The following is a 23,206-nucleotide window of genomic DNA, read 5'->3' on the forward strand; positions in this document are numbered from 1 at the left end:
GCAAATACCTGATCTGAAAAAGAATTGTCTACATCTGCAGTGTTTTATTCCCAATTTGGGGGTGGGAGTTGTAGCCTCCCTATTTCACTTCTTCCTCATTGGGTTCAAAGGCATTTAAATGACAGAGGCATTCATATCGCTCCAAATGTCTTCTTCTGCTGTTTAAAGGGCCAGTGCTCACCTTCGCCTCCACTTTGTGGCTAATGTTGCATGTGACAGAGGTGCTGCTTTGTCGAAGTACTGTACCAGATTTTTCTGTTACTAGAGGAGGAGATGTGGAGCACAAAAGCCCATCGTTTGGCAATGCTTCCAAACCGGGACTCTATGTTTTAATACAGCCTTGATAAAAATGGTTTCACTGTATTTTGTTTACATCTTGACTGGATCTGAAAAATGTCTTGATGATGCATTTATTTATTTTTCCTATCGTCGACTTAATATGTTAATACTGAAGTAGATCAAACAATGGTGGCAAAATTTTATTTGTGCAGGATGCCAACTTCATTAACGCTCTTGAGCTGGCTGTGCGATTTGGGAAAACTCTCATTATACAGGAAATGGATGGAGTAGAACCTGTGCTTTATCCATTGCTCAGAAAGGACCTTGTTGCACAAGGTAAATTTCCAACTTTAATTGTGGCAGGAATACAATACTCTCCCACCCTCCCGCCCACTTCTCAGTCAGATAAATGAACAAATCAGTTTAAAAGTAACTGTGCTGTTTGCATGGATTTTTTTTTAACATGGATTTTTTTTTAAATCAAATATATTTTAAAAAATTATATCATCTCTAAAAATTCTCGCCCGACTTCTAGTTCACCCAGGTCTGGACATGAAACAATAAACTCTGATGTTGTTTAACTGAGGAAATAGGAACAATTCAGCCATGCAGAATTCCCCTCTGTCTGCTTTGCAGATGGACACTTTTTCATGAGCTACAGAGTATGGGTTCTTTATTATTTTGCATTTGACCATCATGCATTGGTAATGTTTCACAGCTTGTTATAAAAATATGATTTATACTTTACAGTGAATTGGTGCATCCACAAATCCTATTTGGGATTCAACATTTTTACAACAAGCAGGTGAAATTTATGTGGTGAATAAGTAAAATCAGTGCACGTCCTTCACCTGAAACAATCTGCCGGCTGATAGATTATACTAAGGTTCACACTGACCTCTTCACACCTGGACATTTTTTCTTAATTGCACAATTATCCTTAAGTGACACTTCATTACGACCATCTTTGGTCCACAGTTAGCACAGCAAGGACTCACCCTGGGTCTGATTCATTCCATGTTTGTTCAGTTGGTCAAATTAAGCAGAGTTTAAGATTATTATTATTTGCTATTTTTTGTTATAATTGGATTGCCAATCAGTTCCAGGAATACTTACTTTCAAGAAAGGAAGCAGTATCTTCTTGTGTCAGTGTACACAAAGACTACTTGTGCTGTTTTGCATCTGGTTCAGGATATGGTGGTAGGTTACCAATAGCATACCACAGATGTACTCCGTTATAAGACATATAGTGCCTTATACTATGGTGTCTATCAGTACACCATACTTTGGTTCGTATTGGGTAGATTAGTAATGGGAATTGGTTACAGGTTGATTGTCCAGCCTACTGTGTTATACTAGGCAGCCACTAAATATATAGCAAGAAGGTATTGATAGTGAATGGGTCATTTGCCCATTTTCTTGCATACTTTAAAGGTAAAGGTAAAGGTACCCCTGCCCGTACGGGCCAGTCTTGACAGACTCTGGGGTTGTGCGCCCATCTCACTCAAGAGGCCGGGGGCCAGCGCTGTCCGGAGTCACTTCCGGGTCACGTGGCCAGCGTGACAAGCTGCATCTGGCGAGCCAGCGCAGCACACGGAAACGCCGTTTACCTTCCCGCTGTTAAGCGGTCCCTATTTATCTACTTAAAGGGACGCGGGTGGCGCTGTGGGTAAAAGCCTCAGTGCCTAGGGCTTGCCGATCGAAAGGTCGGCGGTTCGAATCCCCGCGGTGGGGTGCGCTCCCGTTGTTCGGTCCTAGCGCCTGCCAACCTAGCAGTTCGAAAGCACTCCCGGGTGCAAGTAGATAAATAGGGACCGCTTACTAGCGGGAAGGTAAACGGCGTTTCCGTGTGCGGCTCTGGCTCGCCAGAGCAGTGATGTCACGCTGGCCACGTGACCCGGAAGTGTCTCCGGACAGCGCTGGCCCCCGGCCTCTTGAGTGAGATGGGCGCACAATCCTAGAGTCTGTCAAGACTGGCCCGTACGGGCAGGGGTACCTTTACCTTTACCTTATTTATCTACTTGCACCCGGGGGTGCTTTCGAACTGCTAGGTTGGCAGGCGCTGGGACCGAGCAGCGGGAGCGCACCCCGCCGCGGGGATTCGAATCGCCGACCTTTCGATCGGCAAGCCCTAGGCGCTGAGGCTTTTACCCACAGCGCCACCTGCGTCCCTTTCTTGCATACTTTACTTTCTTGTAAATACAGTGGAGCTGATATTATGTTAATTATTATAATAATTATTAGATAATACTGAGCATGTAACACTTCTTTAAAAATTGTTCATCTTGGTATGTTTTCTTCCCACAGGTCCTCGATACGTTGTACAAATTGGTGATAAAATAATTGACTATAACGAAGAATTCCGCCTGTTTCTATCAACCCGAAACCCAAATCCTGACATTCCGCCCGATGCAGCTTCCATTGTTACGGAGGTTAACTTTACAATAACACGGAGTGGCTTAAGAGGGCAGGTAGGCATTCATATCTCCAGGAATGATACTCTTCATTTTAACCTGAAGACACGGGGCTTTATACCACTCGTGGAAGATCCTGATTTCTTTCCCTGAGAGGCCCTTTTGTACAGTATTAATGCTTGTATCACAAAAACCTGTAAAGGAAAAATGGCCACACCTAAACTTTGGTCAACCACTGTTTTGTGACAAGGAGATGGGATGGGTAATGAAGAAAATGAGAACATACAGGTGGTTCTGTAACCACAATGATAGCGCTTACGTTGATGAACATATTTTGAGCTAGTGCCAAAAACACATTGTGCTCTGATATAGGGAAGTATGTTAGTGGGTTTTTTCCCTATACATTGGTACCTCTGGTTACGTACTTAATTCGTTCTGGAGGCCCGTTCTTAACCCTAAACGGTTCTTAACCTGAAGCACCACTTTAGCTAATGGGGCCTCCTGCTGCCACCGCGCCGCCGGAGCACGATTTCTGTTCTCATCCTGAAGCAAAGTTCTTAACCCGAAATACTATTTCTGGGTTAGCGGAGTCTGTAACCTGAAGCGTATGTAACCGGAAGCGTATGTAACCCGAGGTACCACCGTATAAGCATGGCATTCTCTGTTTAGGGCCGAGCAGCTTGTGGCCCTCAGTTGTTAGGCTGTTTCTCCCTACATGATTGTAATAAAGAAGCCCCAGGCAGTGTTTGGATCAAAACACAATGAATGGCTATTTTTCTGCAACATTCCTCATGGTGCGTTAATCCCTTTTAGCACTCTTGCACAGCTGGCAATCTCCACAGAGAAAAAAATATTCTCACTTTAGTTAACATGTCCTTAAGTGGTTAGATTAGAAAGTTCCATTATAATAGAAAATATCTTGTGAGAAAGGTATACAATAACATGCAGCTTATATGAGGGTTACATTTTGAAGATTGTGCCTAAAGCTAAAATTGTGAAGAGTAAAAACACATGGGGTTCAATGGCAAGTAGGATTGCCAATGCCATTTTCCCCAGAACCCTGCCTCCTTTCCACTCCCTTTTAATTAATTTTTTCCCCCATGCACTCAAAGCTGAATGTGCAAAGGTTTAATGTGTGCAAGTTACTGTACTTAATACTGAAAAACGGGGTGAGAATCCATCTGAATCACTGGGCTGAGTTGGATTTTGTGGACTAGGAAGTTACGCTTAAAGTCTTTACAATCCAATTATTTTTGTGGGTTCTGATTCACATAGAGTTCCCCTGCCTATAAAATGTCCTTTTTTCTTCTGTTAAAATGAGTGTTGCACCCCAGTCACATAGAAACCTGTTGGAACAACCACAGGGCTGTGGGCCAAGGCAATATGTCTAATGCATATAAGAAATCAAAATTATTTAAGGTCAGTTTAGAGTAGACTAATGGTGGAGAAGCAGTAAATAGTGCTAGAATGTTCTCTCATTCATTTTATTGTGCTCTTGTTGGTGCTAACAATGGATATTAATTTGCTTATTTATGTGACTGATAAGCTAAGCAATGAATGAAAAGCATTGTCTCGGAATAACATTTTTCATGTTAATGATAAACAAAATATACTTATAAACCAGACATCTCTTTGTGTTTGGTACATTTGCATGTATGAATCTAGAAAACAACAGAGCTTCAGTGGCTACCATTACATTCAATTCGTTTTCACTGGAAACTTGAATAGTGTGTTTTAGATTTGGAGAGCCATGAGTGGTGAAATCAGAGGAGTTTCTGTGCCTTCTCTTCCTCACTGTAGTCCCCTGCAATACCCAAAAATCTGCCTCAGGGTTGGAGAGCTCTCTGAGTAGTGTAGGATAGGCACAATATCTGAGAAGGGCAAGGGAATCAATAGTATTGAGTGGGAGCAAGTTTGGGGGAGTAAAGTGCCTTTATCCTGTGGTGTTGCAATGGACTCAAGTGGATTTGACTTCTCCTAATGCTCAAAAGTAGGAAGACACACAGAGTCCATTATAACATATAGAAATACCTTTCAAACAGCACCTTTTGGACCCAAACCAGTGTTGAAAAAGCAAATATCTTGATTTTATCAGAAAATCAGAACAAAAGGATATTAACAGGCTGAACCACTGGATCAAAACCAGCAAGTTGAAATTCAAGAGAGATTAATGTAAAATCCTGTATTTTACTATAAATTATAATAAATGCACAAGTGAAGATGGGGGGACCTGTATTGCTAGCAGTACATAAAGAATAGAATTGTAGTGAATCACAAGCTTAACACGAGCCATTTGTGCAGTTGGACTGCTAAAAACAAAATGAAACACCAAATTCATTCTTAGGCTGGAAACCAATCCTATGTGAAACTATTGCAAGAACTGGTATGTTTATCCTGTAGAAGAGAAAGACATAGCAGTTTTCAAATACATGAAGGCCTGTCACATGGAAAATAGAATAGACCTGTTCTCTGTTGCTCCAGAGAACAGGACTGGAACCAATGAATGAAAATTGTAGGGAAGCAGATTTCAACTAAATAGCAAGAGAAACTTGGACAGGAGCTATAGTTGAATCCTGCTGTGATAACCTCCAGGATTCCTCTCATTTCTGTGATAAACCATTGCTTGAAAATTCCATCGTCTTGTGATATTCTCTTCTGACATCTCACTAATTGCCTGCCAGCTTCTAGCTTTGACTATTCAACATGAAAAACCAGATTTGGAAGAACAGAAGACAAAATTGTTACAGCAGGAAGAAGATAAGAAGATACAATTAGCAAAACTTGAAGAATCACTTTTGGAGGTAAAACGTAGATGGGCTGCATTTATTTAGGAGTTTCTGTATGAAAGACAACAACAGACTTAGAAGATCGTTACTGCCAGAAATATGTTTAAATATCTGATGCCTATAACTATTTTAGGCCAGCTTGCCATAGAATATGGATTGCTTGCTTGGGGTTAGTTGGGAAGGAAAAACAACAGTCTTAACATTGGAAAGTTGCTTCTAAAGGCTGCACTGTGCTTTGGAACAATGCATAAGGAAAAGGGGATGTGGAATCAAGCTTGTATATGGAGCAGAAAGTGGCCTAGAGCCATCCACCTGCCAGTCACTTGATGTTGCAATGATATCAGGTGACCTTTTTGCCTTATAAGGGGTCTCCAGAAGCCCCTGTCAAGGTACTGTTTTGTGCAGCTAATTGTCAGGTCTTCAGAAGCCCCTGGGCAAGACAGTGTTTTCAAAGGGGCTTTTGAAGATATCAGGTATAGGGCAGGTGGGCATGGCTTGGCTGAAATGGTATTGTGAGCCAGAAGGGGAGGCCTGATGGACCTAATTAGGACTGTGGGCTGGATGTTCCCTATGCCTGCTTAGAATGAGAGAGTGCTAAATTGGAATGTTTTTCTTTGGGAAAGTATGGAAAACACTTTCAGGTCAGCAGTTTTTTTCTCCCTTCAGAAAATTCTTCTACATTGGTACCTTGGTTTTCAAACGTAATCCGTTCCGTTCCAAAACGTTCAAAAACTGAAAACTCAATACAGAAGTCTCAAAACTCAATATGGAAAACTCAAACAGGAAGCTGCCTCGGAAGTTCGGCTTCCAAGGTGCGTTCGAAAACGGAAGCATTTACTTCCTGGTTTACAGTGTTCGAATTTCAAAACGTTTGTCAACAGAGATGTTTGAAACCCGAGGTACCACTGTATAACTGATACAGTTGCAAACACATTATATGCTGTGTAAGATTGAAAGTGTAGAGGTCCTTTTTCATCTTTATATGTAGAGTTTCTCAGACATGCCTCATTACCTGTGGATTAATAACACAATCCATATCTGTGCATGATGACTTTTTAAAAATTACCTAGTTGATCATTAGTGAAGCATTTCATTGACTATGTCAATAACTCATTTAAAATCACAGCAGATTTTTGTATATTCTTGGAATATGTCAATAAATCATTGAAATTTTACTCATTGAACCCTATCAGTTCAAGCCCCTATCAGGGCTTGTTCAAACTTAATGTGAAAACCCAGATTTAGAGATGATGAGAAAGCTGTGGAACTAATAGAATCCAATTTCAAAATGAGTTCAGGAGCATACGCAAATTCATTTTAATGTGAATTGGCAATAAGTGAATGAAATGCTGTGACTAGGATGGAAGGGTAGGGTAGCCTGGTTCCAGCATTCAAGAAATGTAATGCATACTTAGATTTCATCAGCATCTCTCTAATTTTTAAAGTATTGCCACATATTCCATATATACACCTCACTTTTCCTTAAAATTGCCCAGTTATAAGGAAACTGAACTCTTTTTCCTCCCTGCAGACACTTGCAACCTCTCAGGGAAATATACTTGAAAATAAAGATCTGATTGAATCCTTGAATCAGACAAAAGCAAGTAGCGCTCTAATCCAAGAATCACTTGTTGAATTTCATAGACTTCAGATTTCTCTCGATCAGGTAACTTGGCTTCCTTATACTTGTTTTATTTGGGTGCGCTTTTGCTAAGTAAAATATTTTATAATAGCTCCTATTTGATAAACCTGGCCCTAATTCTGCAGTCTGCTAGTATATCTTACGTTGCTTGGTAGAACTATTTCAATTACAAATATCTAGTAATAATCTTTTATTTCACAAGGAAGAGATATAGGGCACCATCCAGCTCAGAATTATGCTTGGCCCTGCTATGTCACTGTGATTTCATTGACAGAGTTCAGCAGGGTGATTCATTCATCCATTGAAAGCAGTGGCTTGTTCATTCATATGTTAAGCTGGACACTGTTTTCTCTACCTTCACCAGTGCCAAGTCAGGTGATGTAACTGATATTCTCAACCTGTAGAATGAACACACCTTTTCTGATGTCTTCAGTCGCTAGCAGAGACATTTTTGTGTTCTTGGACTGAAATTTTATCTCTTAAGTTTGGGTATACTTTAGTGAAGTGAAGGCCGTTAAAGGTATATGACATCTATGATTGGCTCCCTGATATGTCACAAATCAAATTTGCACACATGTTAGGGACTAACTTTTTAAATTCAACACAACAAGATGATGCGAAAGGGAAAGGAGGTAGAGATGAACAGGGGGGAGATGTGTTATTATTGTAGTTACGCATGCCTAGACTTATTTTCAGTAGGACATGCAAACTAGAGGATTTATGGAATAAATTTTACCCACAAACCCAGTGTTCAGAACTTCAGTGGCTTAATATACAGATGCAAATCCAGAGGGAACAATTCTAGATGTATCTAAGGGTTTGTAGTGGAGCCAGTAGGACATTTCACTTGTTCATCATTCTACACTAGGCAGTTATACCAAATAATAGATGGCTTTTGAAACTGCCAGGAATTTGCAGATAGGTTTGCGTCCCTCTTGGAAATCCCCCATCTCCTTGCTCAATGTTAATCTCCATTTAGTTTTTTTCCTCTCTTGCAGATTCGTCATCACTTGCTTTCTTTCCCAGTTCTACAGTTGAGCATTTGTGAAATATATTTTAAGTTTGCAAAATTTTATTGAAATGTATATAAGAATGAGAGATCATATAATATGCCTTACAATGTGCAGGACTACTGTACTGTATATATCTTTACGTATTTCATTAGAAATGAATTTATTTTTTGTGACCAGTAGATGGCGGTAGCATTCTAATGCTAACTCTTCTTTTTTCTTAGGAAAGGGACGCCTATCTCCCTCTGGCAGAAAGTGCCAGCAAGATGTACTTTATTATCTCTGACTTGTCCAAAATTAATAACATGTACCGCTTTAGCTTGGCTTCTTTCCTAAGACTTTTTCAAAGGGCCCTACAAAGTGAACTGGTATGTGCCATTATTCTGAAGCAGGCAACGTGTTATTTATTTTTAGAGTTTTATATATGTATTGCTTTTAAATTGTTACTTGCCTCAAGTCCTAGGAATAGGGCTGTTTGAAATAAATTGGAAAGGAAAAGGAAAGAAATAAGAGGGAAAGCAATCTATTAATGGTAGCACAAAATGTCTAAGTACTTTGGATATTTTAAATAAGAACATAAAATTAATACTGGCAGTATTACGTGGCATACATTGTACTGTCAGGGTATGAATAAAGAGAAATTCTGTCCTATGGGAACTGCATAATCTTCCCAGAGAATGTCTTAATAAAATACTGTAGCTCTAAAGGTTCTTGGATGCAAAGATAACAAATTCTAAAAAGCAAGTTCAGATGAGGATATTAAGATGAATTTTATGTAAATACATGATCTCCAGTTAGTAGCTAATTTGCAAATAAAGCAAATTATTTTTGTATTTGTCAGAATAGGGAATCATGCTTCAAAGGTTTTTTTTAAGTTGCTCGTATGTTATTAAATCAAAGTTAACAGCAGCTGTAAGGGGAGACTTTTGAAGACCCAGGGTACTATGAAGTTAGGACTGTGAAGGCATAATGCATCTTTCAGTTAGTCAAGGTTAAATAGCCATGGTGAGGCAGCATGGGACCAGCAAGGGGCAACCTTCCCAATAATCACTTCAACTCCTTTTTACTCAGAGCACTTTATCTTAGGAAGATAAAGTGTTAAACACTCTATCAAAGGAAGACCCAAATTGCAACAAAACTCGTGCGTTTCTATGTTTTCAGTTCCGACTGAAATTCCCCTGAATTTTTTTTTTTTTTATGTAAGCTGCCATTAGTGACATTCTGCAAAGCACTTGCTCCGACGAGTTCCTTTGAAGATGCAGTCTTGGATTCAGTCTTACAAGTATTTATCTTGCTTTAATGCACGTTAACTGTGGCTTGTTAGTACAGGTGCAGCACAAAAAGCATCCAGGGTTTTGCACCCATGCCACTACTTCCCATGGGAGCTTTCGCGAGCCCCGCTTGCTTATTGCAATGCTTTGGTGTGGCAGGGAAACAAAGGGGCAGTTTTACAAGGATCTCAATTCTTAGATTTAGGAAGCAGAAGTCCAGATTCTAAGGAATCCTGAAATCGATAGAATGTACATGTAAGCAGCAGACCACAACATAATGGGGCTGTGCCACCCCCCTAACCTCCATCCAGCTGAGTCCCTACTGCATACCATGCTGGCGGAGGGGAGGAACAGGATGGTGGTGGGGTTGGCATGGAGCTCGTGGTTGACTCCACCAATGCCTTTGCACAGTGGTGGGCCAGCCTTGCTACTACCATTCCTCTCCTCCTCTTCATCCTAGTATGCTGCATTGACTCAGCTGGATAAGGTCAGATGAGTGGGGCAGACTCAGCACACCATCTGCTTCTGCATGCAAGTCTTTATTTCTGTCTCTGAGCAGGAAGAATAAGATTCAGGCACAATGAGCCAACCTCCCAATTTTAGGAAAAAAGAGTATCAAAGGACACAGCTTACTTGGATGAATTCCTCCTGATGGGTCCATTGAATTAGTGTAAAATAGAGCAATTAAAATACAGTGGTACCTCGGGTTACATACGCTTCAGGTTACATACGCTTTAGGTTACAGACTCTGCTAAGCCAGAAATAGTGTTTCAGGTTAAGAACTTTGCTTCAGGATAAGACCAGAAATCGTGCTCCGGTGGAGGTGCAGCAACAGGAGGCCCCATTAGCTAAAGTGGTGCTTCATGTTAAAAACAGTTTCAGGTTAAGTACAGACCTCTGGAATGAATTAAGTACTTAACCTGAGGTACCACTGTAGTATAAAGGCTTAAAATTCTTAAGGATTGCAAATGGAAAAGTTTCCAAAGTCTGCTTAGTTCATATTGCCAACTAACCTCCTTCATATTGCCAGGGGCGTCTTACCCATAGAGGCTAGTGGCGCAGGGCGCCAAGTTCTGGAGGGTGCCAGGGAAGAGGCGGGGGCTGTGCTGAAGCAGCACTGCGCCCAGAGCCTCTGTCTACTGTGGCCACCGCAGCACGAAGCGGCCAGCTGAGCCAGGAGGCGCTGCGTCCAGCCTCCACCTCTTCCCCGCCGGAGGAACTGCTCTCCAGCCGCTGTCCGCCTCCTCCAGCCCCGCCAGCAGTGCCGTCCTCCCTAAAAAACTCTGGGAAACCAGGGGAGAGGCGCTGGAGGGAGCTTTGCACCACAGTGCCAGATATGCTTAAGACGGCCCTCCATATTGCCAACTAAATAACTTTGAGAGTTCAGGTAAATTTTTCCAGTATTTCTTTAATTGTACATTGTGTTCTGAAAAGTTTATATAATCTGTCATGGTTGTACTCCTCTCTGGTAGGCCATACCCAGGCAAGCTTCTCTCAGCCCGGTATTAGTGCTGACATGTTTAAATTACTTCTCTGAATGAAGTAGATCAGGCTTCCTCAAACTCGGCCCTCCAGATGTTTTGAGACTACAATCCCCATCATCCCTGCCCACTGGTCCTGCTTGCTAAGGATCATGGGAGTTGTAGGCCAAAAACATCTGGAGAGCATAGTTTGAGGAAGCCTGACGTTGAATCTTGCTGATTGTAGGGGGAGCCTATTGCTTGGTATACATACACAATTTCCGTAGGTTGACAATATAGCACACCAAATTTTCTTAAAGCGATATTTGAGTCCTTTGATGCAGGTTTTTATCTGTAAAGTGATAGTTAAAATTTTAACTGGCAACCCAGTCCGATAGGTGGAGTACAAATAAATTATTATTATTATTAACCATTATTTTCAGGACTTGGGAAATACAGAGGAAAGAATCAGGTCTCTTATCAGCTCCTTAAAACATATGGTATATGAATACGTCTGTCGCTGTTTGTTTAAGGTAAGATTTTATTTTCCTCTGCACTGATTCACAGTACTGAATGTGAAATTATATTCCCACTGCAGCCATAGCTTGGCGCGCTTGAATATATGGATCAGTAGATACAGAATAATGCTAAAATTTGCTTATTTGTTAGTAAGAGGTATTTGCTTTTTACTCATGAGAGCTGTACACAGCATCTTTTTGCCTTGTTTGGCAGAACAAATGAGTTTCCTGTTTTATAAACAGCCTTTTTGCTCACCTTGGGACTATTGCCTTATTACAGCACTGGGACACCATTAACTTCAGAAACACCAGTATTTGGAAAAAGAAGGAAAGGAATGGTACCCAAAACAAACAATGTTCTTTCAGGATTCACTTATGGCTTTACTGATAACTCTTTTTTATTAAGGGCACATTGCCTTAGTTCATAAAATCATCAATCTCTTGAGTCGTACTGGATCCTGGTATCTTTGTATGCTGTAATATATAGGAACTCTTGTACTGAGCAACATATCAGCTCCTTCTGACACCCCAGAACTGATGCAGCCCATTTTCTCTGCCTTTTCTAACAAAATAGAACTTAGTAGAAAAGGGTATATATAACCTGTCCTATAAAAAACCCTTGCTGGAAGGAAGCTGGAAACCATGATCAGGGGCAGGACCTGCTTTCACCTCATCCTGTGCTGCCCAGCCAATTGATTTATACATATGCATCTTTGACCAGTTCTTCACATTAGCACGCAATGCACTGCGCTGTACCCCCAGACACATACTGAAGGGTACCTTGGGGCAACATTGCGACAGGTCTTGTGTCAGATGAGGAAGGAACAAACATCTGGACTGTAGTTGAATTTGTGGGAAGATATAGCCGTCATACACACTGGAACCACTCCAGGTCTTAGTAGAATCTTGCATTCATCACTTAGGAACTCCTTTTCCAGATTGCCTTATGTCAAGGGTGAGAGTCCCAAACATGATAGCTTCAAGCACAGTATCACCACAAAGTGGTACCTTATTATTTGAGAACCATTTTGGTGAATGAGCAGTGGGTTGTCATTATTGGCTTAGTTCACTAAGAAGCATTATTGCACAGGAATGCTTCTTGCATGACCATAACCTTTCTGAGAACAGAGGGAACACATGATTTTGTAATTTCTTATACACAACACTATAGACTGAAAGGGAATTAAAGGTAAAGGGACCCCTGACCGTTAGGTCCAGTCGTGGCCGACTCTGGGGTTGCGGCACTCATCTTGCTTTATTGGCCGACGGAGCTGGCGTACAGCTTCCGGGTCATGTGGCCAGTATGATTAAGCCGCTTCTGGTGAACCAGAGCAGCACACGGAAACGCCGTTTACCTTCCCACCAGAGCGGTACCTATTTATCTACTTGCACTTTGACGTGCTTTCGAACTGCTAGGTTGGCAGGAGCTGGGACCGAGCAATGGGAGCTCACCCCGTCGCAGCGATTCAAACTGCTGCCTTCTGATCAGTAAGTCCTAGGCTCTGTGGTTTAGACCACAGCGCCACCCACGTCCCACTGAAAGGGAATTACCTGGCACTGAAAAATGATTGACCTGTTTTGTAACAGACCATACAGCACGTATTTTTCCAGTGGACTGCCCAATTACTCACTTTGAAAAGGGTGAAGTGGTTGTATCTACAGTTTTTAGATTGTCTGTATTCACATGCAGAGGCTTCATTGAGCTCTATTGAACAAATTTTCCCCCGGAAAAAGATTATACATAACAAATGATGCAAGGCAAATCATTCATTTAATAAAACTAAATACTTCTTTATGTATTTCATTGGCTATATTGTAGAGCTAGTGTAGTGTGTACAAGACTCAGAAAGAGCTAAGAGTCAGGCAGTCCCTGATTCAGAGATATTTATTATGTATTTTTTTAATTGTTCCTTCAGCAATGAAATGCAGAATAATATTTTATTTAATGGAAATAAAGCAATACCACACATGAAAATGTATTCATAAAAGCACTGGAAATGGCACATAATAAAACCCTACAAGAGATCAAAACATCTACAAAGTCTGGGAAACCAAAGAAAAGCTCTTTGCCTAGCACTGAAATACCATTAATAGCTGCCAGGCAAGCTGCCCTGGGAAGAGCATTGCAAAGAGGGACTGCCACAGTTGAAAAGGCTTTCTCTCCAGTCACTACTCACCTTATCTCGGATGGCACAGAACCTAGAAAGAGCCTCAGGTGATGATTTCAGTGATTGGGCAGATTGGACAACACCAATACTTTGAACTGAGCTTGGAAATTGACCAAGAACCAGTTATGCTTTTAACACAGATGAGATATAATTTGGATACGCAGTCCCAGTTAGCAGCCTAGCAGTGACTGGATTTTCCAAGCTGTCTTCAAAGAAGGCCCCACATCTAATAACATTGGTGATGCCTAGTTCTGTTCCAGCTGGAAAGCAAGTTAATAAAACCTCAGAGCCTCTTTCACCTGGACTGCCCTTTGCCCACAGGGCTACCTACCACCAACAGGTAGATCGTGATCACTGGTAGATCACCGGCTCCCCCCAAAGAAGCTCTGCAACTTTGACTTGAACCCTGCAAAACAGGGCTTCCTAAAAAAACCTCAACAATTTAGACGTGAACCCCCCAAAAGGGGGTAGATCACTGCCAGTTTTTAACTCTGTGAGTAGTTCACAGTCTCTTGGGAGTTGGCCACCCCTGGTCTAGAGGAATAATTCTGGGGGAGAGAGAGGCAAGTGATGATAACCCCAGTTTTGAGCTGAACTGCCCTCTCCCTCTCTGAACCATCTGCTGCCAACTGTCCTATGGGAAGGATTCTGAGGGCATTAATATTGTTTACTGTGATTTTATTAAGGTATTTTATGTTACTTAAAAGCTGTTTTGGAAGAATTTGTATCCCGAAAGATGAGCTATAAATATATATATATATTTAAAGCAATTCACACATTGATTACATTTCACACCAAATTTTCAGGTGACATCATGCAGAATTAAAAAATAAATAAATACAGTACTTAAGATCCCATTTCCCAAAAGACCTGAGGCATTTCTGTTACGAATAACAAGTAATGATATCCTGAAAAAGGCACTCAGTCTCTTTTTATATGCGACCACCACAGCTAGAGTGTTTTATGCAAAAAAATGGAAATAAATTTGGCAGAATAAATTGATAGAATACACAGAATTAGTAACTATGACCGTGAAATTAAGAAATAAGGATGAGCCATGGATAAGAGATGAGTGGAAGTTCTTTGAAGAATATCTTAGAGGGTATAATAGTCAATTTAACCTACAAGTAGGAATGAACATATGAGCAGCAGATAAAACTAAATAAAGGAAGATTTGAGATGAAAATGGATGGAATAATAAAATATGCAGCTGACAAAAGACAACCTAGAATGCCATGGAGAGATGGACTGGGAAGTCTGAGGATGAGATAAATGATGAATATTGTATGATGCATATATAAGTTGTAAAAATGCATATATATATTTTAAACAAATTATCAAGTGACAAATCACTCAGTCATTTCATGCACATGTTAAATAGTAGCGGGGACAAGAATGAGCCCTGCAGAAGCAAGTAGGATAAATTTCATGGGCAGAACTCTCCAACTCTCTTACCGTTCTCTGAAACAGCCTCTCCGGGTAGGATGCAACCAATAGAGCCATCCAGTTCCCAGTTGCAAGAACCTTCCCAGAAGGATACTATTGTTGTTAGTATCAAAAGCCAACAATTGATACAGTAGAAGCAACAGAGCTTCACTCTCCTGCCTCTTGAAGTGTAGTTCATGTATCAGGGCAACCAAGGCAGTTTCAAACAAGATTTAAATGGGTCAAAATGCTTAGGTTCGTCTAGCAATTTCTGGAGCTGCTCAGCACTTATGCTGGTGTGATTTCTTTTGGTGGACAGCTAATACTTAAATATAGTCTTCAATGTGTTTTTATTTATTTTCTAGATTAATTTTTTCGTTATTAGCATCTGTCAGAAAAAACCCTCAAGCTACCCCAACAATTGAAAGCAAGCTTTTCGGTTCAGTAGCTAAGACTGTCTAAGGAGGCTGCTGTTGTTCATTATCCCCATCTTTGCACCAAGTCCAATGTGCTCTGTTCTAGTCCCCTTGAACGGAATGGGGTTGCACAATAACTGTGCTTTTGGAAGATTGGAGTTTTTCTAAACCTAAATAGTTAGACTGGTGTCTTCCATATGTTGTCAGCATGTTATACGACTTTGCATTACCACAGAAGTTGAATGAAATAGCACATTCCAAGCACTTCATAATATACAGTATATGAGAGATTTCTTGTTTTCAAAATCTCCCCTGAAGAGTAGATGATGAATGGAAGGTTAAACATATAATTTTGTGATATCAAAATGAATTATTACCATTTGCTTTTGTTATGATGGTGCTTTATATCATCAACATTGCTGCATCTGACCCTTTGTTTCAGCTGGGTACTGTAGATGAATTTAAAATGCTGCTGGTTAGCTCTGAAAGCGAATTCATTGAACAACTATAAATTAGTAGTTAGGGATTTATGTAGTTGCTTGGTTCAGAAATGAGCTAGTTCAATTACCCTTTCACTTCAGCTGATATATGGCTGTAATGTAAGACTGTGTACTGCACTGACACTGTAGCCACTCAATATTAAAAGATTTCCAAGCCAAAGTTATAAGCCTTTGTGCATTACAAAATTAATTAATTAGATCTGTTTTGCATCTTTCGTATCATTTTCAAAATCATTGCATGCCACACTTAAAGACATAGTAACCATGTTAACAGTAACAGACTAAAATAGGGCATATGATCTTATTCACAAAAATGAATAATTTGAAGCACAATTCAGATTCTGATCAAACGCAACCTTAGTTAGCATTAACCAATGGTTCTAGTTTGTCGTAACTGCTCAGCCACTGTTAAGGCCGTTGGGGAAAATATCTGCACAAGAGGGGAGAGAGGAACATGTGATCACATAGCATGTTCTCTTAAACTTGATTTAAGAAATAAAGAGAGCAGTCCTATGCACAAGCTGGCATAAAGTACACCGGTGTAAACTAAGCTAGTGTAAAGTTACATCAGATCCAAAGCCCATTCAACAGAGGGACTGCTGCTTCTCTGCCTAAAGCTCTGATCCCACCCCTGCCATGTCAGCAGAGATATTCCTTAGAAGTGACTAAGAGCTAAACAAGACATGATTGTCACATAGTTTGGGGTTTTTTCTTTCTGCATAGGGAATATGTAATCTGGATAAGGACTATGCTGTAATTGGAATTAAGCCTTAACTCTTAGCTCCTATTCACAATGGGATGAAAGCTTTTATTGGCATCAGTAGCTTTCCCCTCGTTATGAATAGGAAGTGTGTGGGGCAGTTCTGATTGGGACCATGGTGGGAGCGAAGAGTTAAAGCAGGCTTCCTCAACCTCAGCCCTGCAGATGTTTTTGGCCTACAACTCCCATGATCCCTAGCTAGCAGGACCAGTGGTCAGGGATGATGGGGACTGTAGTCTCAAAACATCTGGAGGGCTGAGGTTGAGGAAGCCTAAGTTGAAGCCTTCACACCACACTCCCAAACTGGCTTGATGAAAAGAAAATGAGCTACATTTAGTTCCCCCCTCAAAGTATGTTACCAGTTCTCTGAAAATAATATATGATCTTATAATTAACATTGCCTTTAGTTCCTGTGCATATGTGAAAACTTAATTATAGGGTTTAAATTCCTAGAAAACGTAGCCTAGCATACTGTCCTTAATGTATCTAACTTTTTGTTATTGTAGGCTGATCAACTGATGTTTGCATTGCATTTTGTGAAAGGCATGCATCCTGAGCTTTTTCAAGATAATGTAAGTGATATAGGAATGCTTCCTTTTACATTTGAATGATTTGATAAGCAGAAAATAAATATGAGCACTAGAATATCTTCCAGCTACCCAGCTAAATAAAAAATAAACATATCAAATACAATGCTTTCCCTAAGGACACTGGGACATCTTGTAACGTCCCCGGTGGATGTTCCTCTGGCAGTTGTAATGTCTGATGAAATATTGCCACAGGATATGAGAGATCCACAGGACAAAATGAAATAGTGGTGTGCAGAGTTTGTGATTCCTTAGCACTATCAGCCCTTAGCTTTCTCCACATTTTGCTAGAACAGCTGTGTGTTATGGGTGTGAGATCTTTTAGAAGTTATTTGTGATTACATAATATATGGCTAAGAATCGACCTGTAGCTTCAAAGTATAAAACAACATATGAAACAAATGTAGCTACCACATGTAGTCCTCCATGTGTTTTGGGGAAATTATTCAGGATATTCCTAAAGGCGTACTTAAGGAAAGCAAAGAGCAGCAGAGGTTTTTTTCATCAACAAAGATGAGATAAACATTTCAATAATTTCTTTTCCAGATTGCAATATAAGCTTTGTGATTCCACGTGTAGTAGACTTCTCTGGTTCAGACAGTACAAAACTGGCAGACCTTGTCTCAGTGGCCTTAGCTTGCTCAATAGATGATTTTGAGACTAGCAAGAAGGGTATCTTCCCAATGATTCCAGGCCTGCCCTGGTTGGGAGAGAAGATAGTCTCACAGCACTAGTAGGAGCAGTCTACCTCTGACTAATGGGTACTATAGATGTTCCAGCTCAAATGTTCCCTGGAACTGTCACCAGTGCCACCAGTCTCTTTCACACTGACCTTCTGATCCAGGAATCTCAGAAAGTAGCTAAGGAAAAATCATCAGCTGGATGTAGGATGGGTTTAGCTGTTCTCTTGCCTGCCACCTCTGGACTTCAAATTCTTTCCACAACTCTCTTCCTTTTACAGGGTTTCAAACACATGCTTTAGTCATTGCTAGCCAATAATTGTCACATTTGCATGTAACACTAAACCAGGAATGAGCCTTAACAAGTGATTCTTCACGCTCCCTACTACTACTCCTTGCACGTGACCAGGACTTCTGCCAAGGTTACTTTCAAACACAATGCTAAGCTGAGATTCTTTTAATAGTTTAACTAAATTCAGGAGAAGTATTCCTCCTGTCTATGCTGCAGGAGGAGAGCAGAGGTGTGACATTTCACTTGGGCTTTTTGAGGCTTTTCCATGTTTCAGCGTTGCACGCGAACTGGGGCATTACATTTCTTAAGTCCCTTTGAAAATGTAATACTCATTTCCTTTTGGCTTTCAGAATTTACACTTATGTACGTTACGCTTCAGCATATTTTAACTTGGGTTTCTTTCATTGTTTTATAGGAATGGGACACATTTACGGGTGTGATCATTGGAGACATGTTACGAAAATCCGTGAGTCTTACGATACGATTATCTTTATTGTCCTTGTCCCATATAGAACATCGAAATTGAAAATCTACATCAGACATTCAGAAACAACGGATATTTATCATAAAAAGTAGTCCACTATATCTTCCAAATGCCATACACCTCCGTGGCCCAGAGGCTTCAGACCTTAAAAACATGGTTTTTTTGTTTTTAACTGTTTTGTGCTGATGAGAATTTCGGACTTTAACCCCAAGCGGGTACCTGATTGGGCAAAACCAGTAGTTCAAGTTCTTGTCATGGGTGGCTCCTTCTGACCACTCTAGACAAGCTGAGATTCCAAATATCATAGGAAGTGGAGACTGCTTTTGTAGTGATTTCATAAGACATAGCAATGTTGAAGAGCTTTATTAGGAGAGATCCCTACTATAGAAAATACTGTAGGTGTTACTCATGAGATCACAGATATCATTTTGAAATTAGAACTAATCCTGCCCCCTCAGGAATGATTGAAGGAGAAAAAAACCTCTAAAACATGGGTGATTAGGGTATGTTCACATCACTTGTTTTCAGTTTTAGCTGTGTGAGTACAGGTTGTGAAAGATGTGGATATTTCTGAGGCACATTACAAGCGATCAATGGTCAAAGCAATGGTCAAAAGCTGTTATTGATTATGCATTTTTCTAACTCCAGCATTGTGTCTTCTTCTCTACTGCACCTTTCCATAACAAATATGCACTTTCAAATTATTTTGATTTCAAAGAAGTAAGGTTGAGATGTGCCTAACACTGCCTTTGAAACCAGTGGAAGTTGAAATGTTTCAATTTTACTGTGCTATACCTTAAAACTTGCTGGTATATGTGAAACATTTTCAAAATACAGTAATCTGTTCTTGTTCTGTTAAGGATTCCCAAAAAAGCATAAGAGACCAGATTCCTTCTTGGATTGAACAGGAAAGAGCATGGGCGGTAGCAACTCTAAAGGTATTATTTCACTTGACGTTTTCTTCAAAAATCAGTTTAACACTAAGAAAATTGATGTTTGCTAATATGATCGGATTAGTTAATTTAAATTTGACTATTCCAAGATGAATTCTTCACTCACTTTCTTGCATTGAAACCACACCCATATAATATATTTTCATTCTGCAGAGTGGCCTGCCTTTTCTAGATAATAATGCAGCAATTGATCTAGTATTGTTGAGGTTCAGTTATATATGTTTATATGTACTCTTGACTTTTCAGAATGTCTTCTCTGTCATCCCTGTTTTGCTTCCTCATTTCTCAATTTACCAAAACAGTATGAATTGCATTAATTAAGTAATATTTTAGCAGAAAATATATATACAAATATGGAATAATAATAATAATATGCTGCCCATTTGACTGTGTTGCCCCAGCCACTCTGGGCGGCTCCCATCAAAATATTAAAAACACAATAAAACATTAAAAATTTCCCTATACAGGGCTGCCTTCAGATGTCTTCTAAAAGTCAAATAATTGTTTATTTCCTTGACACCTGATGAGAGGGTGTTCCGCAGGGCGGGAGTGACTACCAAGAAGGCCCTCTGCCTGGTTCCCTGTTACTTAACTTCTTGCAGTGAGGGAACCACCAGAAGGTGCTTATATTAAGGTGCTGGGACGGTTGAAGGCACTAAATCAGCATACCAATTTTGGTGACCAAATTGCTGTGCATTATTTGTGCCTGTGTGTGTGTGTGTGCATGCATGCATTTCCTGGGAAAGTTAGTCACACTTTTGAGCTGCTTTTCAGTTTGACTGGTATTGTAAAAATTTACTAAGTTGTTAATTTTATGACGCAATGCATTTTTAGAAATGGAACATTTTCCATGGAAAACTATAGCAGTGGAACAATTCTGCTCCTCATCACTGGTGATGCTGTGAGATTATGCATGGGGTATAGCTTTCATTTCACTAGAAATATATGTAAATGGGACCACATTCTTAAATTAGCAGTGGTCTTATAACTGGCATATTGTTTTGACACATTGGGTACATTATAAGCCACATGAGTGCACTTCTTTAGAAATCAATGAAAAAAGTTACTCCTAAGTAGCTTGTTAAAGGGCTGCAAAGAGTGGATTGTTCAACAATTGCAATTATATGACAGTTTATTCAAATTATTCCTTGTTCAGCTATTAAAAATAGATCACTACTTTTTTTGCTGTTAAATATAAAACTTGCACAATTGTTCTTCAGATCTCTCTTCCAAACCTGTACCAGACCGTTTGCTTTCAAGATGCACCTCTGTGGCAGACTTTCTCACGGAGTTCAATGTGTGAACAAGATTTTCCGTCTATTATTTCAAACAGAATCTCACTCTTTCAACAGGTATACTTTAATATTTCCTTATTTAAATATTAGACCACAGTCTAGCTAAACGTGGCCGTGGCAGCCATGTTCAATGAAACTACTCATCCTTAGTCTCATTGAAACCAGTGCAAGAAGTTTGTCATTGCTAAAATACCATTTGCAATGGAACTTCGTCAAAATTAAATTTGGTGTTTTAATCTGCAATTTTAGTATGGCTTGAAGGTTTTTTTTAATAAGCAGCAATAAAACAAAGAGAATTACTGATGGCTAGCACTGTAGACCACAGTTCATTCAAAGCAGACTTATTCAAGCTTCACAGTAAGCAACAATATAAAAATACCCAAGACAGTATAACTGTTAAGTGTGCCAAGTGCTACCAGGGCTGTAGGTTCAGATCTATGTTGTACTGTGTATGTGTGGCCACTGCTCTCTAGATGTTTATAGGGGAAATCCATAGATCATTGGTAGATCATCTATGCTTTGCATATCTTCAAATCTGCAATTTCCAGAGTGCTCTGCCAATAAGCATTTATCCTCGTTTGCCTCCATAGCACGAGACCCCTTTTTAGCATCAGCCTGATTTTTCCGTGGTGCTTTGGAAATAAATATTATGTTCTCAAGTGGGCACTAGGGCAAATGCTTGTGCGTTTCTGGCCTTGCTTTGTTGTTGCTTAGTCTGTGATTTGTGTGGTTTGTGAATTAGATGAGGGTGTGAGTGGTGTGCCTTTATCCCTGTATTTATTCCAGTACTTCTTGGGTTTATTTAAGGGCTTTTGAGTTTATTTTTTCCTCTGAATGTGAGTGTCCATTGGTTTCTTCTGTCTGTTGTTGTCCTTGATTCCTTTTCCAATTTGAAATTGATTCTCCCCATAAATTAATTGATCGATTTTAACATTCCCTCAATTGATTGTTATTCCCTTAAAAAAATGATTTTCTTGATAAATCCACTCTTGATGCACTGACATTACTTAACATCTTATTTAAAAAGTTATTTCAAGCTCACACCTTACTAAGCCAGAATCAGCCTGTGAAAATGTGAACAGTGGACCTCGTGGGAATGTTTTGGAGCCTGCAGATTGATTTTTCCCAGTCTGAAAGGTAGCAAGGCCAGACGGAGCTTGTGTTTTTCACACCAGGCACCAAGAGAAAGTATGATTGGTCTTACCTGAAGAATAGATTTTGGAGGTCTGAATCCATTCACTGGTTGGGTATGACCTCATCCAGTGAGGCAGGAGAGCATAGAATTCTGGGAAGCAAGTGTCTCCTCTCTCTGTTTTTTTCCTTCCTGTCTGACTGTCAGGGACTGGGCAGAGGAGGAATGGTGAGGAGAGGAATAAAAGGTTTAAGATATGAGACTTAAGGAAATAAGAACACACTTGTGCCTGTGCTCTGCCCGCCTGCCTACTTTTATTATTAAGATGATAGGATCTTGCCCGAGAAGTAAAATAAATTAATTATATTTTCAAGGACTATAAACTTTCAATCCATCCTTACTTTTGACTTTTTGATCCAGCTTGCCTTATTAAAATGCAATTGTATATATATTTAAAATAAATGGCTATAATAAGAAGGAGATTGGCCACTCTTCCTGATTGTCTAGGCAAATCTCTGTATAGAGTTAGCCCATCTGTGCAGGTAAATTTCGGGCTTTGATAAGAGGAAGTTACCATAGTTACTTCTCACCTTCCAGGCAGTAGCAGACAATCACTTACCTGACCTCCCTCCAGCCTAGTCACTACTACCTACCTGGTTAGAGAAGAAGAGGAGGAGTAAGGTCAGAATGGTGGAAACGCATGGGCAGGAGGACTGGATTGGCTTTGCCAGCATGTTTTCAGTGTCTCTGCCTCACTCCTCCTCCTCTCTTGTCTCAGTATGCGTGGCGATTTGGCCAAAGGGAGGACAGGTAAGCAGTGCAGCCTCATTATCTACTACATCTTCTGGGGAATAAAACTATCCCTCAGGTAGAGGTCTTAGCCTCTGACAGTATGCCTCTGGGAATCGCAGAAGTGCTGTTGCACTCTTGTCCTGCTTGTGGACTTTCCACCTGGTTGATGACTCTGAAAACAAGATGCTGGACTAGATGGGACTTTGGTCTGATCCAGCAGGGCTCCTCTTACATTCTTACAGTGGGTGCTACAATGTTTCATTTACCCCTGCAGTGCTACTGTTTTGTCAGCTTCTACCAGCTACATCAGATTGCCATATTGTAAAGAGAGAGGACTGGAAG

General features: G+C 40.3%; 1 protein-coding gene across 1 annotated transcript in view; it reads left to right on the forward strand.

The window, feature by feature from the left end:
* The window catches only part of DYNC2H1 (dynein cytoplasmic 2 heavy chain 1), a 152,673-nt gene that overhangs the window by 76,396 nt on the left and 53,071 nt on the right, over nt 1-23,206 (forward strand). Inside the window, exons 65-74 of the mRNA XM_028726169.2 lie at nt 492-615; nt 2,587-2,750; nt 5,375-5,494; nt 7,011-7,145; nt 8,356-8,499; nt 11,306-11,395; nt 17,156-17,221; nt 18,624-18,674; nt 19,553-19,630; nt 20,866-20,997. Of these exons, the coding sequence (XP_028582002.2) occupies nt 492-615; nt 2,587-2,750; nt 5,375-5,494; nt 7,011-7,145; nt 8,356-8,499; nt 11,306-11,395; nt 17,156-17,221; nt 18,624-18,674; nt 19,553-19,630; nt 20,866-20,997 (1,104 nt within the window). The remainder of the gene's footprint in view (nt 1-491; nt 616-2,586; nt 2,751-5,374; nt 5,495-7,010; nt 7,146-8,355; nt 8,500-11,305; nt 11,396-17,155; nt 17,222-18,623; nt 18,675-19,552; nt 19,631-20,865; nt 20,998-23,206) is intronic.

Source organism: Podarcis muralis, chromosome 4, assembly GCF_964188315.1.
Source record: "Podarcis muralis chromosome 4, rPodMur119.hap1.1, whole genome shotgun sequence".
Lineage (NCBI taxonomy): Eukaryota > Metazoa > Chordata > Lepidosauria > Squamata > Lacertidae > Podarcis > Podarcis muralis.